This window comes from Aquarana catesbeiana, linkage group LG01, assembly GCF_042186555.1.
Source record: "Aquarana catesbeiana isolate 2022-GZ linkage group LG01, ASM4218655v1, whole genome shotgun sequence".
Taxonomy (NCBI): Eukaryota; Metazoa; Chordata; class Amphibia; order Anura; family Ranidae; genus Aquarana; species Aquarana catesbeiana.
The window spans coordinates 144,205,613-144,224,950 of NC_133324.1; the positions used below are offsets into that span (position 1 = coordinate 144,205,613).

A 19,338-nucleotide genomic window follows, 5' to 3' on the forward strand; every position below is an offset into this window, starting at 1 on the left:
GGGGATGAAACTCTTGTTAGCTGTGTTCATCTTATTTTCTGTATAATCCATTCATTTGTACCAGCTGGATAGCACAGACAATGCTGTACTTTTGACATTCTATGAATAGATGTGTAGAGAGGAGGGCTCATATATGACAGGATCAACTCACTGTACAAGGGTCTAGGATCTTATCCAGTCACAGAATGCCTTGTATTGTACAGCTCCATATAAGCTGCTATGTTTTGGAACCTACATGGGGCTTTCTTTCCTGACCGCTAAATCTAGCAGCAGGCTGCTGGTGGGAGGTAAAGCTCATTTAGGGTCAAAATGTAGAAAACCAAATTAATCTGCACATTGTATTTCAGTTATTGCTAGCCCACTCCTATTAATCTGAACCATTTTGAAGTTTGTAATCTTAGTTAGTGAAGATCCCCACACATCTACTGCCTTGACGTTTGTGATCTCTATGCCCTGTGAGTAGGCGCTACAGCAGGGGTGTCCAACATGCAGCCCAGGATGGCTGTAAATGCGGCCCAACACAAAATTGTAAACTTATTTTAAAATGTTGTTTTTTGGAGGGGGAATTTTTTGTAAAAATATGCTTACACTTAGCAAAAACACGCGGCCGAAGAAAAATTTCTAAAATAGATTTTTCTAAGTTTTATCTTCCCAAAGAAAAATATCCCATCCTTCACAATCACACCTTATTCATGTCATGAGTTCTCAGCAGCACCTATATTTGTGGGCAACTATTTTCAGGGATGAAGCACACAAAGGACTAAATTAGAACTAGAGGTGCACCAAAATGAAAAATTTGGTGCCAATACTGAAAGTTTAGGATGCACTTGGCCAAAAACCGAAAATGACAGTTTTTTTTTTAAATATTTATTTTTATACATAGTTGTATTATATTCGACTTTTTAATTCATATCATGAATTTAAATAAATATAAATGTATTCTTGGGCATTATTGGCATCTTTAGCGCAAGAAAAGCTCAAGAAAAATGCATCCGCTTCCTGTTATTTTGGTCAGTTAAAAAACCGGCACCAAAAATGCACCACCCAGTTGAAATACATTGAAAAGGCAGCAATAACGCATCAATAATGCAACTGTGTTATGTTTTTGATGCAGTTTTTGAGTCACATAACCTGTAAAAAACACACAACAAGCATAGTAAAATTGCGGCAAAATCGCATGCAATTTCAGCGCCATTATCGGCACCTTTTTCTCTTTCTGCAAAACGCCAATAACCCTATTTTAGGCCGAAATTTAGGTGCATCTTTAATTAGAACCAAACTATCTGATGAGCACCTTGAGAATGCATTGAGAATTGCTACTACATCCATTGAACCAGATATTGGTGCGTTAGTTTATCAAAAACTGTGTCAAATATCGCACTAGTTTTATGTTGCCCTCTTTTACAATAAAAAAATTAAGTTCTATTCATCAGGTTATTTATGATCGTTAACTTGTGATCTGCCTGGCTTTTTCTGCTCATCAGCTATCCTTATTGTTCGTGTATTTTATGTACTATTAGATTGTAAGCTCTTCTGAGCAGGGCCCTCTTAATCCTATTGTATTGTATTATATTATAACTGTATTGTCTCCCTTTTATATTGTAAAGCGCTGCGTAAACTGTTGGCGCTATATAAATCCTGAATAATAATAATAATAATAATGTACGGCCCAAGACAATTCCTCTTCTTCCAATGTGGCCCAGGAAGGTCAAAAGGCTGGACACTCCTGTGCTACAGTGTCACATTTTACAGAGCCTGTCTTCTAAACTACAGAAGTGCTGGGAGGAGGATGGGATATGTAGTCCATGGGATATGTAGTCCCTAGAAATTGAAAGTAAACAGCTGTAAGACGAAGGTAAAATACATTTAGTATGCAGCCCCCCCCCCCCCCCCCCTGTAGCTCCCTCTAATACTTATCCAAGTCCTATCATGATCCAGTGATTTGAGTGAGAATAGCAGCTCTACTGGGTCACTGCCTTCTTATTGGCTGAGAGACAGCAGTGGGAGCCAATGTCAATCAGAGGCAGAGGTAGAGCTGGGCCCCATTCTGTGTGTCTTATGGACACACAGTGCGGGGCTCAGGAGCGAGCGCGCACAAGTCCTCCCCCCCCCCCCCCCCCCCCATAGCAAGCAGCTTGAGAGAAGAGGAGGAGCCAGGAGCACCAGCAGGGGACCCGAGAGGAGGATGATTGGGGCTGCTCTGTGCAAAACCACTGCACAAAACAGGTAAGCATAACATATTTCTTTTGTTTTTTTGGTTTTTTTTATTTACCTTTATTATCACTTTAGGGAAATAACTAACTAAAAAAAATATTAGCAGCCATTGAGGCACGCTATAACAAAATCATGTTTTTAAAAGTTTTTTTCTGTTGAATGTTGAAGCAGGTCCATGGGGTGAAGATATCCTAGATTATTTCCTGAGCAAAGGACTGATAAAAACCCAAGATGGAATAGAAATTGTGTGGGAGCATGCTGCAAACAGCAAGGACAAGTTACACCATGCATTAGAGAGTGAGTATTGCATTGCACATAGATGGTGGGGTATTGCATGCAAGTTGATGTTTTCTGTCAAATGAAATGATTGTGATACATTGCCAGAGTAGGTGACTGTGTCATCAGCTGATTATTGCTTGAGGTATGGAGGCTGCTATTTACTGAACTTCCTTTGTGAAAATGCTAGTTGCTTGGCTTTTCTGGTTTTAGTTCTTAGACTTATTGACACAAGTATGCAGATCAGCTATTCTGACATTTGTGATCTGAAACTTGTTCCAGTTCTATAAACTGTATTGAAACAAGGGGCCCAAAATAACAGCCTGTCAACCGGCATTTTCAGTGAGTATTGGCAGCCTATTCTATTTCTTTCAGAACAGGTTTCCTTTTAAAAGATAAATACTCAAGGAAGCCGGTTTAAGAAAATCCAACTGCAGTTTTAGAGAGAAAATAACCCTCTATGTGTAAAAATGTGTAAGGCCCATTCACACTTGTCCATTGTGGCAACGTGCATTAAAATGTGCGTTATGAAAAGACACAGCAATATATCTGTCACTGGCACCCCCAACAGGCTGTACAGTAGAGTGCAATGAATGATTCAACGCAGCGCACCACAAAGCACGATATGTTTATTGTGGTGTGCTACGCTTCCAATAAAGGGTTATCTGCATTTTTGATTTGTTGTGGTGCCTTAGCAATAAGAAAAAACACTACTCGAGAGATGCTAAAATTCACATTTACTTCCTTAACCTCCCCAGAGAGCAGCTATGACTCATATGCCAACAACTAATTATTCTGGTTGTCAGGTTTTCTGTACTGAAAACTTAGATCTCAGATGATACAATTATTTTTTTACAATATACTTGCACATGTTTACATCATGGTCATACAAATGTTCATGCTTTTTGCTTGTATCTGAATCTATTCTTTTATGTCATGGCAAGGGCAGTGAATACTTATGTACATGTAATTTTTTTTTTGTTTTTTATTTTTAATACATTTGCAAAGATTTCAAACAAACTTCTTTCACGTTGCCATGGGGTATTTTTTGTAGAATTTTGGGGTAAATAATTTTGGAATAAGGCTGTAACGTAACAATGTGGAAAAAAGCGATGTGAATACTTTCCAGATGCACTGTATGTATACATGTTGTATTGAGGTGGTTATACTGGGAGCATGGTTGAGGCGATTCTCTTTCTTGTAAAAGTGATCTGAGCGGCTATACAGCTCCTGAATCACTTATACGGATAATGAAAGGGGGTCCCCCTCGTCTTTACCAGGCTCTTCCGTTCAGTTTGGTTGAGAAGAGTCCCAGGGACATAAGTTCCCGCCCCTCTTCTGTGACTTCAGAAACCGGAAGGATTGCGTCACTTCTGACTTTGGCTTGTTGACAAACCATTACCAGCTTGTACAGCATCTGTTCAAACTGATCTCTGTTAGATCTAATGCTTTGGAGGCCAGATGAGATTTGTGGTTGGTGCTTGCCATGAATGAATGAAAAAAAATAAAGATTTTTACATGTATGAGAAAAATGTGAGAATTGGCCTGATAGACAAGTGGCTAAACAGATTACTTCCAATGCTATTTTTTTTTTTAACGAGTAAAGGTTCATTGAATAACGCACAGGCTAAATATAGAAATCACAGTCGGTATAACACAATCTGAATCCACCAGGTCATACAGTACATCCCATACAGTACCAAAAATAGGTAGGGAGTGTATACATCTACCAATGTAATTTATATGTAGTGTAAGGCCGGCTATAGATGGTTCAAATCTTGGTCAGTTACAATGACTCGGCAGGAGGGATTCCCCTGTCAACACTGTCTGTGTTGATGGAGGAATTGGGCGAATTTCTTTCCTGTGACCCGTGTTTGCAGGAAAGAAATTTGCACCGTGTATGGCCTGCTTAACCCTACATATTTAAAGTGTAATTTGGGAATATTAACTTCAATTATCCAGTCATCTAAAAAGCAAGCTCCTGTTCACTTTGAATACCCATTCATGCACAGATGTGCTAAGTAACTAGGTGTTTGGATTTTCGCATGACTAGATAATTGAAGTGAATATTCACCTAATTTATTCAGTTAAGATTCATACCTCCTTTAGTAAATCAGGTAATGTTATAGTTAGAGTTAAGCATACCAGGGTTTGACCATGATCCATGGCAGTTCATGGATTCCTGACACCTGGGTATATCAGTGTGAACCCCTCGATATGGCGAGCCTGGTGCACCAGTTATGTATGCTGTCATGTCGACTGTGTAGGACCCCTTGCGCATGGGACTGTCCAGCTGCAATGCATCCCAGGTATTTTAGTGCACCCAGGAGGGACAGGTGCAGTGTCTAGCCATGCTGAACGCAGCCTGTCAACGTCTATGGCAGGCTGTGGGTTGATGGGGCTGAATGCTGCTTTGAGCGGTACTGGTGTTTAGGGCACTGTGCATTCAAGGATGAAGGTCATTCTTTTGATCTTTAGATGAATGATACAGTTCATACAATGTTACTTTGTATGTAATTATCCTGCATCTGAACAGTGTTTATAAACATAATGTCAGATGGTCTGCTTTTTTGCTTCAGCAGCTTCTACAGTTGCTGTATTTACACAGCAATGCCCGGCTGTCATTTGGACAGCTGAAAATTGCCTGCAAGTGTGACAGAGAGGGCGTCAGGTGGGGGAGAAGGACTGAATGTATTGCACACACCTTTTGGACTCCATTGAAGTTATTTTGTCCATGTGTAGCCTGCCCAAGATGCACGACTGGTTAGGCATACAACTTTTTATCAGGTAAACCACATTTTTTCTCATAACACAGGGCTTACAGTTTTGATTGGTGGACTTTCACTTTTGCATACATGTCAATATTAAATCTTTATATTCTCTGTACTCACAGGTGAGGCCCATATGATTGAAGCAGATGTTCTCCTTAGGGGATCAGGTGATGGAGAGCCAATCATGGCTCATCCTCCTGCTACCGAAAGTGATATAAACCTACAAGACTGGCTGACTGCTGTCTCTAATTCTAACAAAGGCATTAAGCTTGATTTTAAAAGGTAAGATGGGCAGAAGATGCAAAAAAAAAACCATTTTTCTATTCCAATAATTTGCTGAGCCTCATATACAATAGTGTCTTTAGAAACACCTTCTAATTTCCCCCTTAGTAACCAGTCAGATCTTCCCTTTCTTTCTCTCGGTACAATATAGGAAAAGAAGGCTCCATTCACACCTGAGTGATCTGCAGCGACAGCCTCTCATGTGTGTTTTTTTGTTTGAGCATTTTTGGAGCGGCGCCATTCACTTGAATGGGCCTCCCACCATGCAAAAATTGTTCCAAAAGAAGCTACCAAATCTTGGCACCGAGCCAGGAGCGTTTGCCGCTATTGTAGCAAAATCGCTCTGTGTTTGTGGTGCTATTAAAAAATAATGGCATTGCAAACGTATTCTGCATTTTGCCACGGTTCCGCCTGCGATGCGAATCGCCTAGGTGTGCTTGGAGCCTAAAGGAAATCATTCTTTGGATTCTAAGGGCAGTGAAGGCTGTCTGAGACAAATCTTACAAAGTAAAATATGGAAGTTTCAAGGGTGAGATGAATAATGGTACTATCCTCTTTACTTACTACAGCTTGCTGGTGCCCAGAATTATGGAGCCCGAATTGGCTTTAATCCTGTTGCTTCTGAAATGTTTGGCACCAATAAACTATGGTAAATAGATTAACCATGTTTCTTTATTACATATAAAGCCTGTCTGGTAAGATTCTGATGAAGTCTTTATTCCCACAAGTGTTGTTGTAATCTATTCTTTCTGCAGTAGTAGATATCCTTTCTTGTTGGTCAAGGAGCTAAGATCAATGAGTGTTTCTGTATTTGTATGCATTGCATGATGGTTTTCACAAAATGCAACAGAATACATTTCTGAATTGGCTGTTTTTGTGTTAGGTAAATTTTAACGTGTTTTTTTCAGTTTTGAATAGGGAGGCAAGGCCTTCGATAGAGGGGTACATGCAGCCCTCTTGTACTGTGCCCAGGTCCCATCAGGTCAGCAGGACCCCAGATGAAATGAAGGGCACTTGTGTCTGGATCTTCTGCCCTTCCTGCATTTATGCATCTCTGGATCCTGCTGTCTTTTTTGTGGGGGCAGGAGTGTAGCTGCTTATAAAGAATAATGCCCCGTAACCACGGTTTGATTTTCCGACGGAAAATGTGTGATAGGACCTTGTTTTCGGAAATTCCGACCGTGTGTAGGCTCCATCACACATTTTCCATCGGATTTTTCGACACACAAAGTTTGAGAGCAGGCTATAAAATTTTCCGACAACAAAATCCGTTGTCGGAATTTCCGATCGTGTGTACACAAATCCGACGCACAAAGTGCCACGCATGCTCAGAATAAATAAAGAGATGAAAGCTATTGGCTACTGCCCCGTTTATAGTCCTGACGTATGTGTTTTACGTCACCGCGTTCAGAACGATCTGATTTTCCAACAACTTTGTGTGACCGTGTGTATGCAAGACAAGTTTGTGCCAACATCCGTCAGAAAAAATCCTAGGATTTTGTTGTCGGAATGTCCGATCAATGTCCGACCGTGTGTACGGGGCATTAGAGTAAAGCTTGTAGGAGAAGTTTTCATTCTCCCCTTATCCTCCATTTGGACAATACTGATTGGCCCTGTGCTGATCACATGCACTCTCCCAAGAAAAAAAAACTCTCTAGCAATAGACATCAAACTGAGCATGTGCAGCTTGTCCCCTGGCTCTGCAAATATCAGGTTATTTTTTGGAGACCTTGGAAGAAGGGGAGGATCAGAGAGACAGGATCAAACACCCTTTATACACAATGTGGAGGATTAACCCCTTAGGTTCCACAGTGAGTATAACGAGCAGGCTTTACTGCATAGACAGACTGACTTTTTACTGTTGTGGGTTTAGTAACACTTTAAAGCCTGTATCTTGACTCACCCATACCTTCCCCTGCCAATGTAATTTGCCTTCCCCTTCAGATCTCTTTCCCAGCAGTGCGCAATGCTCAGTGATGCATTATTACACTGTGAGCGCAGGGTAGTGCCTAATTAAGGGGAAGCACCATGGTGATGCCCTGTAATAACAATATGTCTCCAGTCTTCCGGGTTGAATATTATGTTGGGTATCATTCAACTCTTGGAAGACCAAAGGTATCTTGTGGTGGAGATGCAGTACAGCAGGAGACAGCATCACAGAGGAGGTGCGCATTATAGCCAGAGCTGGGCTTCTTATCTTGGGGGAAAAAAAATGGATTATGATTGTATCTTTGCAATCTTTGGCAAAGTGCTCTGTAGATACCCAACATCTGTAGCAGATCTATGTTATTAGTTATTTAGAGTGTTTTACCTTACAGTAATTTCTCTCGTCCAAGCTAAACATTTTGGATAGAGCAACCCCGGCTGTTGTATTCTGTCTAAATACCTTAAAAAAAAAAAAAAAAGCGACTGCATCTGATAAGCAGTCCCTGTTCAGCTAAATATTTTCTACCTGGTTCAGTTGATTTTCAAATCAACTTTTACTGAGCAGGGAGATGCTGACCAGGCCCCCCATGGTTTGAATTTTGGCCAATTAAGAACGTCCATGGTTATCTTAAAGTGTAACTTAACACAACTTTTTCCCCTTCCCCCTTTTTTTTTTTTTTTTTTGTTGGGAAGGATTGGAACATCTGTCATTTTGTATTACGGTCTGTGACCCGTTAGGGAGATTCAGCCTCTATTTATTGTTATCAAAAGTGAAAGTAGAAAGAAATCAAAATTTTTAGGTTGACACCAGGATAGCAGTAGATCGAGGGGAAATCTTCCAACAGATGGCAAAAGAAAAACTAACAGGAATATAAATATATATATATATATATATATATATATATATATATATATATATATATATATATATATATATATATAATATTATATTTTTTAATTCTTTATTTATACAAAAGAGCTGAGAGTCCATCAAGACATCAAGTTCCACAAAATACATACATAATCCCTTATAGTATCGATACATTTTAGGGAAGCTTAATATTTCACAACTATATACATGATATTGCAGTCTCAATAAAGCTCCTTGTCTTCATATTTTAGAAAGTAACTACCACTAATGCATCAGGATTTACCCAAATGGACTCTTTTTAATTCTCCTTTTCATTTTTATTTAAAAAAAAAAAACTGAGAAAAGAAAAAGTAGCAAAAAAAAAAAAAAAAAAAAAAAAAAAAAAAAAAAAAAAAGAAACCTAAACAACAATTCCCAGAGGAGATGGATTACCTGCGTGTATTGATGGAAACTAAGGCGGGGGACCTCACTCCCTTGAGCAACTCTCCAGTAACCTCTACCCCTCTTCCGAATATACAAAGAGATCCCAAGATGACCACGTTTTAGTATATTGGGGTTTTTTTTCTGTCTTGAGCGGACAGCACTAGGTCCTCCATGGTACCGATACTTCTGACCGTATTGAGCCACATAGCAATAGAAGGAGGTTTAGAATCCCTCCAACAAAGAGTAATGCAGGCTTTGACAGCATTACCCAAGTGACATAGCACATGATTTTTATCTATCTGAAGCAGAATTTGTGAACAGTGAAGCAAGAAAAAAGAAGGATCTTCTGGTATTGGAAGATCTGTAAATTTTTGAGAAATCCTCTGTACCTCCAACCAATACTGTCTAATCTTTGGGCAAGACCAGAAGATGTGACATAAAGTCCCTTGTTCCTCTCTAGACTGCCAACAGTAATCCGAGGCCTCTGGGAAAAATTTACAAAGAATTGATAGGATATGGTACCGGCATGTCAATAGTTTATAATTAGATTCCTGAATTTGCGTACAAATAGATGGGTTCAACGAAAGATGGATAATATTCTGATGCTGAGCTGGTGTAAAGACCTTTTTGAGATCTCTTTCCCATTTTACTAAGGCCCGGAATCACAAAGTCATCTGAGAGAGCAATTAACAAATCGTACATCTTGGAAATAGTTTGAGATAGAGGTTCCTTTTCATCACAATATGATTCAAATATTGTTTGACGTTGATAATTCGTCGGTGGTCCTAAAGATTAAAAAAAATGGCATAACTGTAACGCCTGCCAGAAGTTTATTTCATACCGGCTCCCCCGGTTGCATCACTGAAAGCCACTGTGGGCTAAGTCTCAGAGATCAAAAAATGTCAGTCCTGAATCAGCCCTTCTCCAAGAGACTGTTAAACGTGCCCGGTTCTATACCTGGAAGAAAGCTAGGATTTCCCAGAATGGGGAACAACGGTGATTGTATAGATGAGAACTTGAGATTCTTGGCAAATCCTAGAGCTAATTCGCAGTGTGGGGCCTATAATGGGATGCCTTTTAAGAGAGGCTGGTAGAGCTGCGCAACACCAAGATGCTCTACACTACACTACACTAAACTGTTCTATGTCCGTCCAGAGTTTAAAATCTGTGTGTCTGCACCAATCAATCGTTCTGCCAAGATGGGCAGCTTGATAATTTTTGAATGCATCCGGGGCAGCTACTCCGCCAAAGCACTTGGGTAACATCAAGAGGCATCTACTAATCCTCGGTCTTTTATTCGCCCATATAAATTTAGTAAAAAGGGCACGGATTTGACAAAAAAAGGCTGCAGAAATGGAAATAGGTAGCGCCTGAAAAAGGTACAGAAATCTTGGCAAAATACTTATTTTGATGATGTTACATCAGCCAAACCAAGAGTGTCAGCCTTGGCGCCATTTATCCAATAAGGATCGTACTGAGTTAAAGAAAGATGGAAAATTTCCTGCAAAAGTGTTGACTAAGTTTGATGGTATATAAGTACCCAAGTACTTTAACGCTGAAGACATCAATTTAGGTTTAAAGTTAAGTTTGTATAGTGCGACGCACAGAAAGATGCAATGAAACTCCCATAGCTTCAGATTTGGTGTAATTTATTTTTAGATTTCATAAAGCTTCATAGCATTCAATCTCCTTCATAAGGTTAGGCAATGAAACGTGGATTAGGCATAGAAAAAAGCTAATCATCCGCATAAGCTGAGACTTTACAGTTATGATCTCCTACTTGTAGCCCCCTGATATCAGGATTTTTCCAGATTTTATTCAGTAATGGTTCTAACGAAAGAGCAAATAAGGGCGAAAGAGCGCATCCTTGATGGGTACCATTTGAGATCATAAAAGGCTTTGAAAACACTCCATTAACCAATGCCTGTGGAGTGGAATACACCTTGGCAATCCACTGAAGCATTGCCTACTCTAGCAATGAGGTGCAGCGTCCTACATCGCGGATTAATTTGTTAGGTATGGAGTCTGAGGTAGCCTTCAGGGCTTTAGTCAGCATTTGTTCGAACTGATGGGGGATGTCAGGTTGGGAGCCTATATCTTGGAGGGCTAGGGGTATAAAGTCATATTCAGACTCACCCGTTTCTCTTGATAATCCAGGGAGCCTCGTTGCATTAGGTGTGTGAGGCGCTTTGTGCAGTGTCCGGCTGGGAAGATGGAGGCACCGCCATCTTAGAGGAGGCTCTGACCAGGATGTCCCAGATAAATTTCTTCTTAATTTTTGGCTTACGGACGTTATAGACCATTGCGGGTGACTCCGCTCATTCCTGGCAGTGTGAGAAGTTGGCGGGTGGCTTTGTGCGCAAATGAGATTTGTGGGTGCTAGGCTGACAGGTCTCGGAAGATGCGGAGTTCACGCTAACATGTCAATAGCACTTCCCTCATCATCGCCCCCCCCCCCCCCCCCATATTCCCCTCTCCTTCAATCTGTGCATATGCATACATATTTTACTTATTCTCCTCTTCCTTCATATGTGTTATTTTATGGAGGGATCTGTGTGGTGTTTACTGATGTTCCCTGGCTTGTTCCCCATATATCTATCACCCCATACACAGAGTGTGTACTGACCACTCCCCAGAAACATAATTTCCTTCTTGTGTGATTGGCTCACCAATTTTCCCAGAAGTCTGCCTAAGATACAAGTCAGATATCAGGCATCCCCTGCAACAAAGATGTCATTTTTGGAGACATACTTTCAATAAGAGCACATCTAAAGGGATGCAGGCCCAGCAGATTTCCTTATTAGTGCCCTGGAGCTGCATACCTGACGAGTATGAAACCACTCCCCTTAGACCCACTCAGTACAGAGGCACAGACAAACACATATGGATTACTTCAGAATAACAAAAGGTAGGAATCTGCAACAAAGGTTGTTATAATCCTTGCAATGTACATAGATCACCCAGAGGGCAATGTTTTTTTCTCAACAAAAGTGAAGTTACGCTTTAGCCTAACCTACCTTACGTTTTGTTTGGGAATATTGGAACTTGGGCATGCATGCACGAAGCCGCCGCAGCGAGACCTGTCAGCCTAGCAGCTGCAAATCTTCTTCTCGCCAGAAGCCACCCGCCGGCTCCTCTCACTGCCGGGAATGAGCGGAGTCACCTGCGATGGTCTATAACTTCACGTATTAGTGCCATCAGCGTCACGTGTCATCAGTGCCATCTGTCATTGGTGACATATCAGTGTCACCTGTCATTGTCCTGGTGCTCCAGGGCCATCAAAAGTGTAATGGGTAGTCAACAAGTTAAATGTGTAATTTATGCCCCTAGAACACCTGATGGTGCTCCCTGCATGTTGGGCCTCTCTATGTGGCTAGGCTGTGAAAAAGTCCCACACGTGGTATCGCCATACTTGGGAGTAGCAGAATCTATATTGGGGCGTCATTTGTGGTATGCACATGCCATGTGAGAGAAATAACCTATTACAATGACAATTTTGTGGGGAAAAAAAAATCTTCATTTTGCAAAGAATTGTGGGAAAAAATTACATCAAAAACCTCACCATGCATCTTACTAAATACCTTGGAATATCTACTTTCAAAAAAGGGGTCATTTGGGGGGGTATTTGTACTTTCCTGGCTTGTTCGGGTCGCAAGAAATGAGATAGGCTGTCAGTACATCAGGTGTGATAATTTTTTTTTATGATTTGCACCACAGCTTGTAGACTCTCTAACTTTCACACACATCAAATAATATCCACTAATTTGGGTTATTTTTTACCAAAGATATGTAGCAGTGTAAATTGTGCCCAAAATTTATGAAAAAAAATTTATTTGCAAAATTTTATCACAGAAACTAAGAAAAATGCGTAATTTTTTTAAAAAAATTTCGGCATTTTTTCATTTATAGTGCAAAAAATAAAAAAACGGAGGTGATCAAATACCACCAAAAGAAAGCTCTATTTGTATGGAAAAAATGTTACACCACTGAGTAATTTTCATTCAAAGTGTGAGAGCACTGAAAGCTGAAAATTGGCCTGGGCAGGAGGGGGGTTTAACTGCCCAGTAGGCAGTGAAATAAAAAGTATGTGTTTATTATTATTATTATTATTATTATTATTATTATTATTATTGTTATTTATTATTATTGATTGGTGCATAAACAAACCCACTTGGTGCACTATATTTGATCCCATATAAAATGTATGCGCCGTATCTGTCCATTAATGTGCATATATCAAGGAGACTATTAAAACACCGAAAGGGGAGAGCATGTAAACAAAAGAATAGAAAAAAGAAAATAAACCCTTCTTTTTTTTTTTTTTTTTTTTTTTTTTTTAATGAAAAAAAGTGCCATGAAAAACGATGGGCACAAAGAGTGCCCAGACATGAACAAGCATTAAATGCTACATGAAATAATAAAAGACAGTGTACAAAAACTTCAAACCAACAGGTCAACATTTATATGGAAACTAACTAGTAATTTAAACATGTCTCAATGTGTCCATGTGGACATGCCATCCATCAAATACACATATATTAATATAGGCAGGCAAAGTGAACACACAAAGACGTGTACACATCCAAACCTCTCTAATATCAAGAAAGCACATGTGAATCACGTGCCTAAAAAAATAAATAACTAAAAAAATTTAAAAGATAAGGTAAAGAAGAGGATGGAATGCATGCGAAAAAGTATCTATAAACCCAGGATCATATGACCAACGTCCCAATGCCTAAATACCTATAACAGTAACATGTCATCCAAATGGAAGCAATGGAAGATATACAAAGAATTTGCAGACTCCTAGAAAGAGGCACCAGTTAAATCAGCGTCTTGAGGGTGATAGATATATGGGGAACAAGCCAGGGAACATCAGTAAACACCACACAGATCCCTCCATAAAATAACACATATGAAGGAAGAGGAGAAAAAGTAAAATATGTATGCATATGCACAGATTGAAGGAGAGGGGAATATGGGGGGGGGCGATGATGAGGGAAGTGCTATTGACATGTTAGCGTGAACTCCACATCTTCCGAGACCTGTCAGCCTAGCACCCACAAATCTAATTTGCGCACAAAGCCACCCGCCAACTTCTCACACTGCCAGGAATGAGCGGAGTCACCCGCAATGGTCTATAACGTCCGTAAGCCAAAAATTAAGAAGAAATTTATCTGGGACATCCTGGTCAGAGCCTCCTCTAAGATAGGGGTGCCTCCATCTCCCCAGCCGGACACTGCACAAAGCGCCTCACACACCTAATGCAACGAGGCTCCCTGGATTATCAAGAGAAACGGGTGAGTCTGAATATGACTTTATACCCCTAGCCCTCCAAGATATAGGCTCCCAACCTGACATCCCCCATCAGTTCGAACAAATGCTGACTAAAGCCCTGAAGGCTACCTCAGACTCCATACCTAACAAATTAATCCGCGATGTAGGACGCTGCACCTCATTGCTAGAGTAGCGAACAGAAGGGCTGGACCTCATCACGGATAACCACTCAGAAGAACTAGATACCCTCCGTGAAGTGACTTTAAACGCTCCAGAACTGACTGGAAGATTTTGAGAACAGGGCCAGACGCTCAAATATCCACATAAGGGGGATACCTGAGTCCATAGTGGGCCATTACAAAGGTTCCTCGTAGAGCTGCAAATCCGCTGAAGATCTCCAAGCAACGCTCCTTGATCTGAACCTCATCACTGGCGAAGCCGTCCCTGAGAGTTACCGCCGCAGAGCTGCCTCCTGCTCCCCCAAGAAACTGCAATCCTTACCAAGCCGGCAATCCTCTTCCAACATCAACAAGAGGGGCCTTTATGTCTCTACAACACCAGCACCAGAACCTGAGGATTCCATAGACTGACTTGTCTGACCTGAACCCTGGTTACTTGCTACGCTGATGTACCCGGTGCTCCCCTTCACCTTGCCCTTCAGACGACACTGGAGTCATTGAACTATACGCTGGCCAGACTCTCAATCCATACTGAAATGAACATTACCATCCTCTTTTTGAATATGTTAATGTAACTATGCCCCCCCTAATTCCTTACTCCTGCATAGCTCCTCGTATGCCTATATTATGGTCAGTTATGCCTTAAACTATTTTATAGAGATCGTGTTCTACAGGCGCCTCACTCATTATAGTCCCCCACTTACTCACTTTAACAAGCTCTTCTTTGCTTGAAAACATTTTTCCTGAAATCTCTACTAGACGCCTTGAGTTCACAATCCCCTTAATGGGTATAGTTGACTTTGTGGGGCCTGGCTCACCCCACCATCTCTATTGGTTGGGAAGACCCACGCCCAACCATGTTATTCTAATGCCCTGTACACACGATAGGATTTTCCGATGGAAAACACGTGATAGGACCTTGTTGTCGGAAATTCCGACCGTGTGTAGGCTCCATCACACATTTTCCATAGGAATTTCGGACACACAAAGTTTGAGAGCAGGCTATAACATTTTCTGACAACAAAATCCTATCGGTTAAATTCCGATCGTGTGTACACAAATCTGACGCACAAAGTGCCACGCATGCTCAGAATAAATTAAGAGATGAAAGCTATTGGCTACTGCCCCGTTTTATAGTCCTGATGTATGTGTTTTACGTCACCGCGTTCAGAACGATCGGATTTTCCAACAACTTTGTGTGACCGTGTGTATGCAAGACAAGTTTGAGCCAACATCCGTCTGCAAAAATCCATGGATTTTGTTGTCGGAATGTCTGATCAATGTCCGACCGTGTATACAGGGCATAACTATTTTTTACTAGTTCAAACTGTTACTGTTAGATTTTACATATGCCTATTAACGTTATAATCAGGTGGTTGTTATTTCTCTCCAATGGTACTTGAGATTTAAACTGCTAACTTACCTGACCATTTTAACTCCTACTAGACGTATAAGTGGAAAGTTAGACTTGACTCGTTCTACTGCCTAGACCTTCTGCGTACCATATATTGGAGGGTGTACCCCTCAGTTTTTTCCCATGCCCCACAGGGGCCCTTTAGTAGTTTCAATTGGGCACCCATAACCAATATAATGTTTGAGATCCGTTACGTTCACATTACCGTTAACAGTTCTTTCACCTTATATAGGCTGCAGCAGTCTTGGAGACAGTCCACTGGCATCCTCACCTGAGCCTCGATTTCCCTTATTTTCTGGGATTACCCCTGGCTCTCCTTTTTTTGTCTTCTGGCCGTGTAGAAACTGCTACACATATTGGACAACAGACGCTTTACAACACCCTCTTCCTTAGCTCCCATCTCATCTACTCTACCACCCTCCCCTCTGTTCTCTCAAATCAGGCCATATATCCTTTCCTGGATAAATCCCTGGCCCAGCAATCATCATTCCTTTCACCAACTACTAAACCAACACTGTCTGCTTGAATCCTGGAGAGAACAGAACCCGGCCAGACGACAGCAGCACACTGAACTTCCCAGTGAATGGCTGTGCAGCGGGGGCGTGTCACGACAAATCTGATCATTGGAGGAGAGCATACTGAGTTCCCAGCACAGCTAGAGAACTGACCACAGTGTGCTCTCCTGCTTAGTGTGGTCATTTTTTAATAGGAAAGCAGAGGGGCTGGCAGGAACACCAGGGATTTCACATAAAGGAAGCAATACAAAGAGAACAGGAAACGTTCTCATACAAGTACATGGTACAGCAGGCACATATCAGGTGTTGGGGTAACAAACGCTTTACTAATAGTAGTTTGGCCAATATGTATAGTTCAGCAGGACATGTAAACCAGATCAATGACAGGACTCCAAATAACATATTTAGTTCTGCGGGCCAGAGATGTAAACCAGTTATTAGGTATCACTTATAAGAGGACAGATAGAAACATAGAAGAGTGGTTGCAGATAAAAGACCAAGTGGTCCAAGTCTGCCCCATTTTTATTTTTTATATTTACATAGGCTTTTGTTTTTTGTTTTTTCTCAAACCAGCAAGATCTCTTTTCTAAAAGCAAGCATGGTAGAGGTGACATGTAATGAGGCAACACGTCCTATTGCTTTCATCCACATATGAGCACATATTCCCCTGCCCACACTGGCTGAGCTCAGGCCAGGCATAAGCTTTACCTGCTGTATTAAAGGCTGGAGTACTGCAGCATTCCAGCAGATGGCGCCTTTGTTCCTCACTTTTGTTACCTGCCAGGATCCTTCAGCTGAGGTACCCTGTTGTGTAAATCCAAAACTTTTTGTTTTTTTTTTTACTTTGGATATAGCATAGAAGTGTTGGAACGCCTGCCAGTTATTTTATTGCTGTCTTTATGTCCCTGCTGGGGAAATTCATCTTCTTCATTTGTTGTGGCAATCTTCCAATGGGGGCACCTGTCGCAGTGAGAGTCTAGGGGGAGAGTTCACTTCATTTTGTATAGATGTTATCTCACTTCCTACTGTGTTTTGGGGACAGGAAGTGATAGAAAATCTTTTCTATACATTGCAGCAAAAAAAAATAAAAAAGTAATCCGACAGTTAAACATTCCTACGCAGTGCAAAATGAAAATTACGGGGTTTTTTTTGGAGTGGGGAAATGTTACAACCTCTGTCAGGTTTTTTTACTATATGCGTTTTGCGGAGGAAACTGATGGGAAATTAAAAATGTTACTGTTTTTACAGAAGGGCTATAAAGGGTAAACTTACAATGGAAACACTTTTTCTGATAAAAGGTATATGGGAGGGGATTTTCACTCACTTTCTGTTGAGATTCAGGAACATACTTTTGGGGGAAATTTCCTCAAGGGTTCATAGACTGCAAGTTTTTGCCTTTAGATATATTTTAGTAATTGTTTTCCTAGTATATAGCAGTCAGTGGGCAGCTGAACCAAGATGTTTACAACCTGTACATTGCACCAGAATGACATATTCGATAAAAAAAAAAAAAAAAAAGTCACATTTCGCTTTTGACTATAAAATTAGGTTATGAAACAAAATAGGTTCTTATTAAAGCACTCTGCTTATTTCTCCCAGGCAATCTGGGATTTTTTTTTTTTTTAGGCTCCGGACCCTGTGTTAGGCTTACAGGGTATATTTCAGAGTGATGGCCAGGATGATCAGAATCTCTAAAATCTACTCACATGTGGGGGGGATCTGTCAATAATATAGTACTGGATCTCTGTTATCTTTGCATACACACTGATTTGCACATTTAGTTTTCCTCAATCCCCTAGTAAGCCCTCTCTGCGCCCCATAGTAGCTGCCTGCATACCGCCACCTCCCAGTACTGAGCCTGTATTGTGCCTAACTTGCTGGACTCCTCCGTGCTTCCAGTAACAGCCTGCTTGTCTTCCTGCAGACAGAGGAAGTTGGTGGAGTGAACCACATGCTGATTGATCGTGGGCAACATCCACCACCATTGTCGTCTCACCCGCCAGCTCAGTGAGCTGTGAAGAGCGGCCTAGAATAGTAGAGTGCAGCACCCCAGAGAGGGAGCAGCCCCCAGAGTGATGGGAGCCGGCCCACTGGTTTCCTGCACTCTCACGCCCAACAAATCCATTCACACATGTTCAGTAAGGACCTACAATCCAAGGTGAGTCGCCATTGGTGTTTGGTGTCAATTAGTTTCCCAAAAGTAAATTAAATATGTTTTGCACAAACATCTGCTAGCTAAAAAGTTGAAAGCAGCAAGAAGTTATAGCGCGCCATTGTAAAGACATGAGTAAAAAATCAGGACATCTGAACATCTTTCAGCAAGTTTTTATGCATTTTTATTTAGCAAGCTATGTACGTAACTTGTTTTACGTGTGTGTGTATATATGTACAAATTGTACACAAAGTAACTAATTATCAGGGAGATTGTCATGAGGGGCATGCTGTTCATAGAGAAGTATGGGAATATGACAATAAAATTAGGGATGCACCGAATGGGTTTTTTGGTGCCGAAACCAATACCGAAAATAAATCTTCCTTGATCCCGAAAACCGATACTGAAACCGAAATAGGCTTTTTTTTTATATATATTACCCAAAAAAATTATTGGATATACAAGATTGTGTTACATTCGTATTCGTTATATTATTTATATTCAACGTAATCATTAATTTTATGAAGAAAAGAATACTACAATCCAGTAATGTCAAAAAGTACCGTATTTATCGGCGTATAACACGCACCCCAATTTAGGAGGGAATTTTAAGGAAAAAAAAACTTTTAGGAGGGAAGTTGAAGGGAAAAAAAACTTACATTTAAATGCCCATCATTGCAGCCTTGTCAGTGCAGCCTTGTCAGTGCAGCCTTGTCAGTGCAGCCTTGTCAGTGCAGCCTTGTCAGTGCAGCCATGTCAGTGCAGCCATGTCAGTGCAGCCATGTCAGTGCAGCCTTCCCCAGTGCAGCCTTGTCAGTGCAGCCTTGTCAGTGCAGCCTTGTCAGTGCAGTCTTGTCAGTGCAGCCTTCCCCAGTGCAGCCTTCCCCAGTGCAGCCTTCCCCAGTGCAGCCTTCCCCAGTGCAGCCTTCCCCAGTGATCCCAGCCATTCTGGGCTTCAAAATCGCCGACCGCGATTTGAAAATGGCGCCGCCGGCGCCGAAATACACAGTGCCAGTCCTCGGCTCTTTCCGGCGGCTC

General features: G+C 41.2%; 1 protein-coding gene across 3 annotated transcripts in view; it reads left to right on the forward strand.

Moving 5' to 3' along the window:
* Positions 1 to 19,338, forward strand: part of FAM151B (family with sequence similarity 151 member B) — a 110,937-nt gene that overhangs the window by 9,029 nt on the left and 82,570 nt on the right. For 2 of the 3 annotated variants that reach the window (XM_073624430.1, XM_073624432.1), the window contains exons 2-3: positions 2,383 to 2,511; positions 5,384 to 5,543. In XM_073624430.1, coding sequence (XP_073480531.1) covers positions 2,383 to 2,511; positions 5,384 to 5,543 — 289 coding nt within the window. The remainder of the gene's footprint in view (positions 1 to 2,382; positions 2,512 to 5,383; positions 5,544 to 19,338) is intronic. The other variant, XM_073624431.1, reaches the window with a different exon arrangement.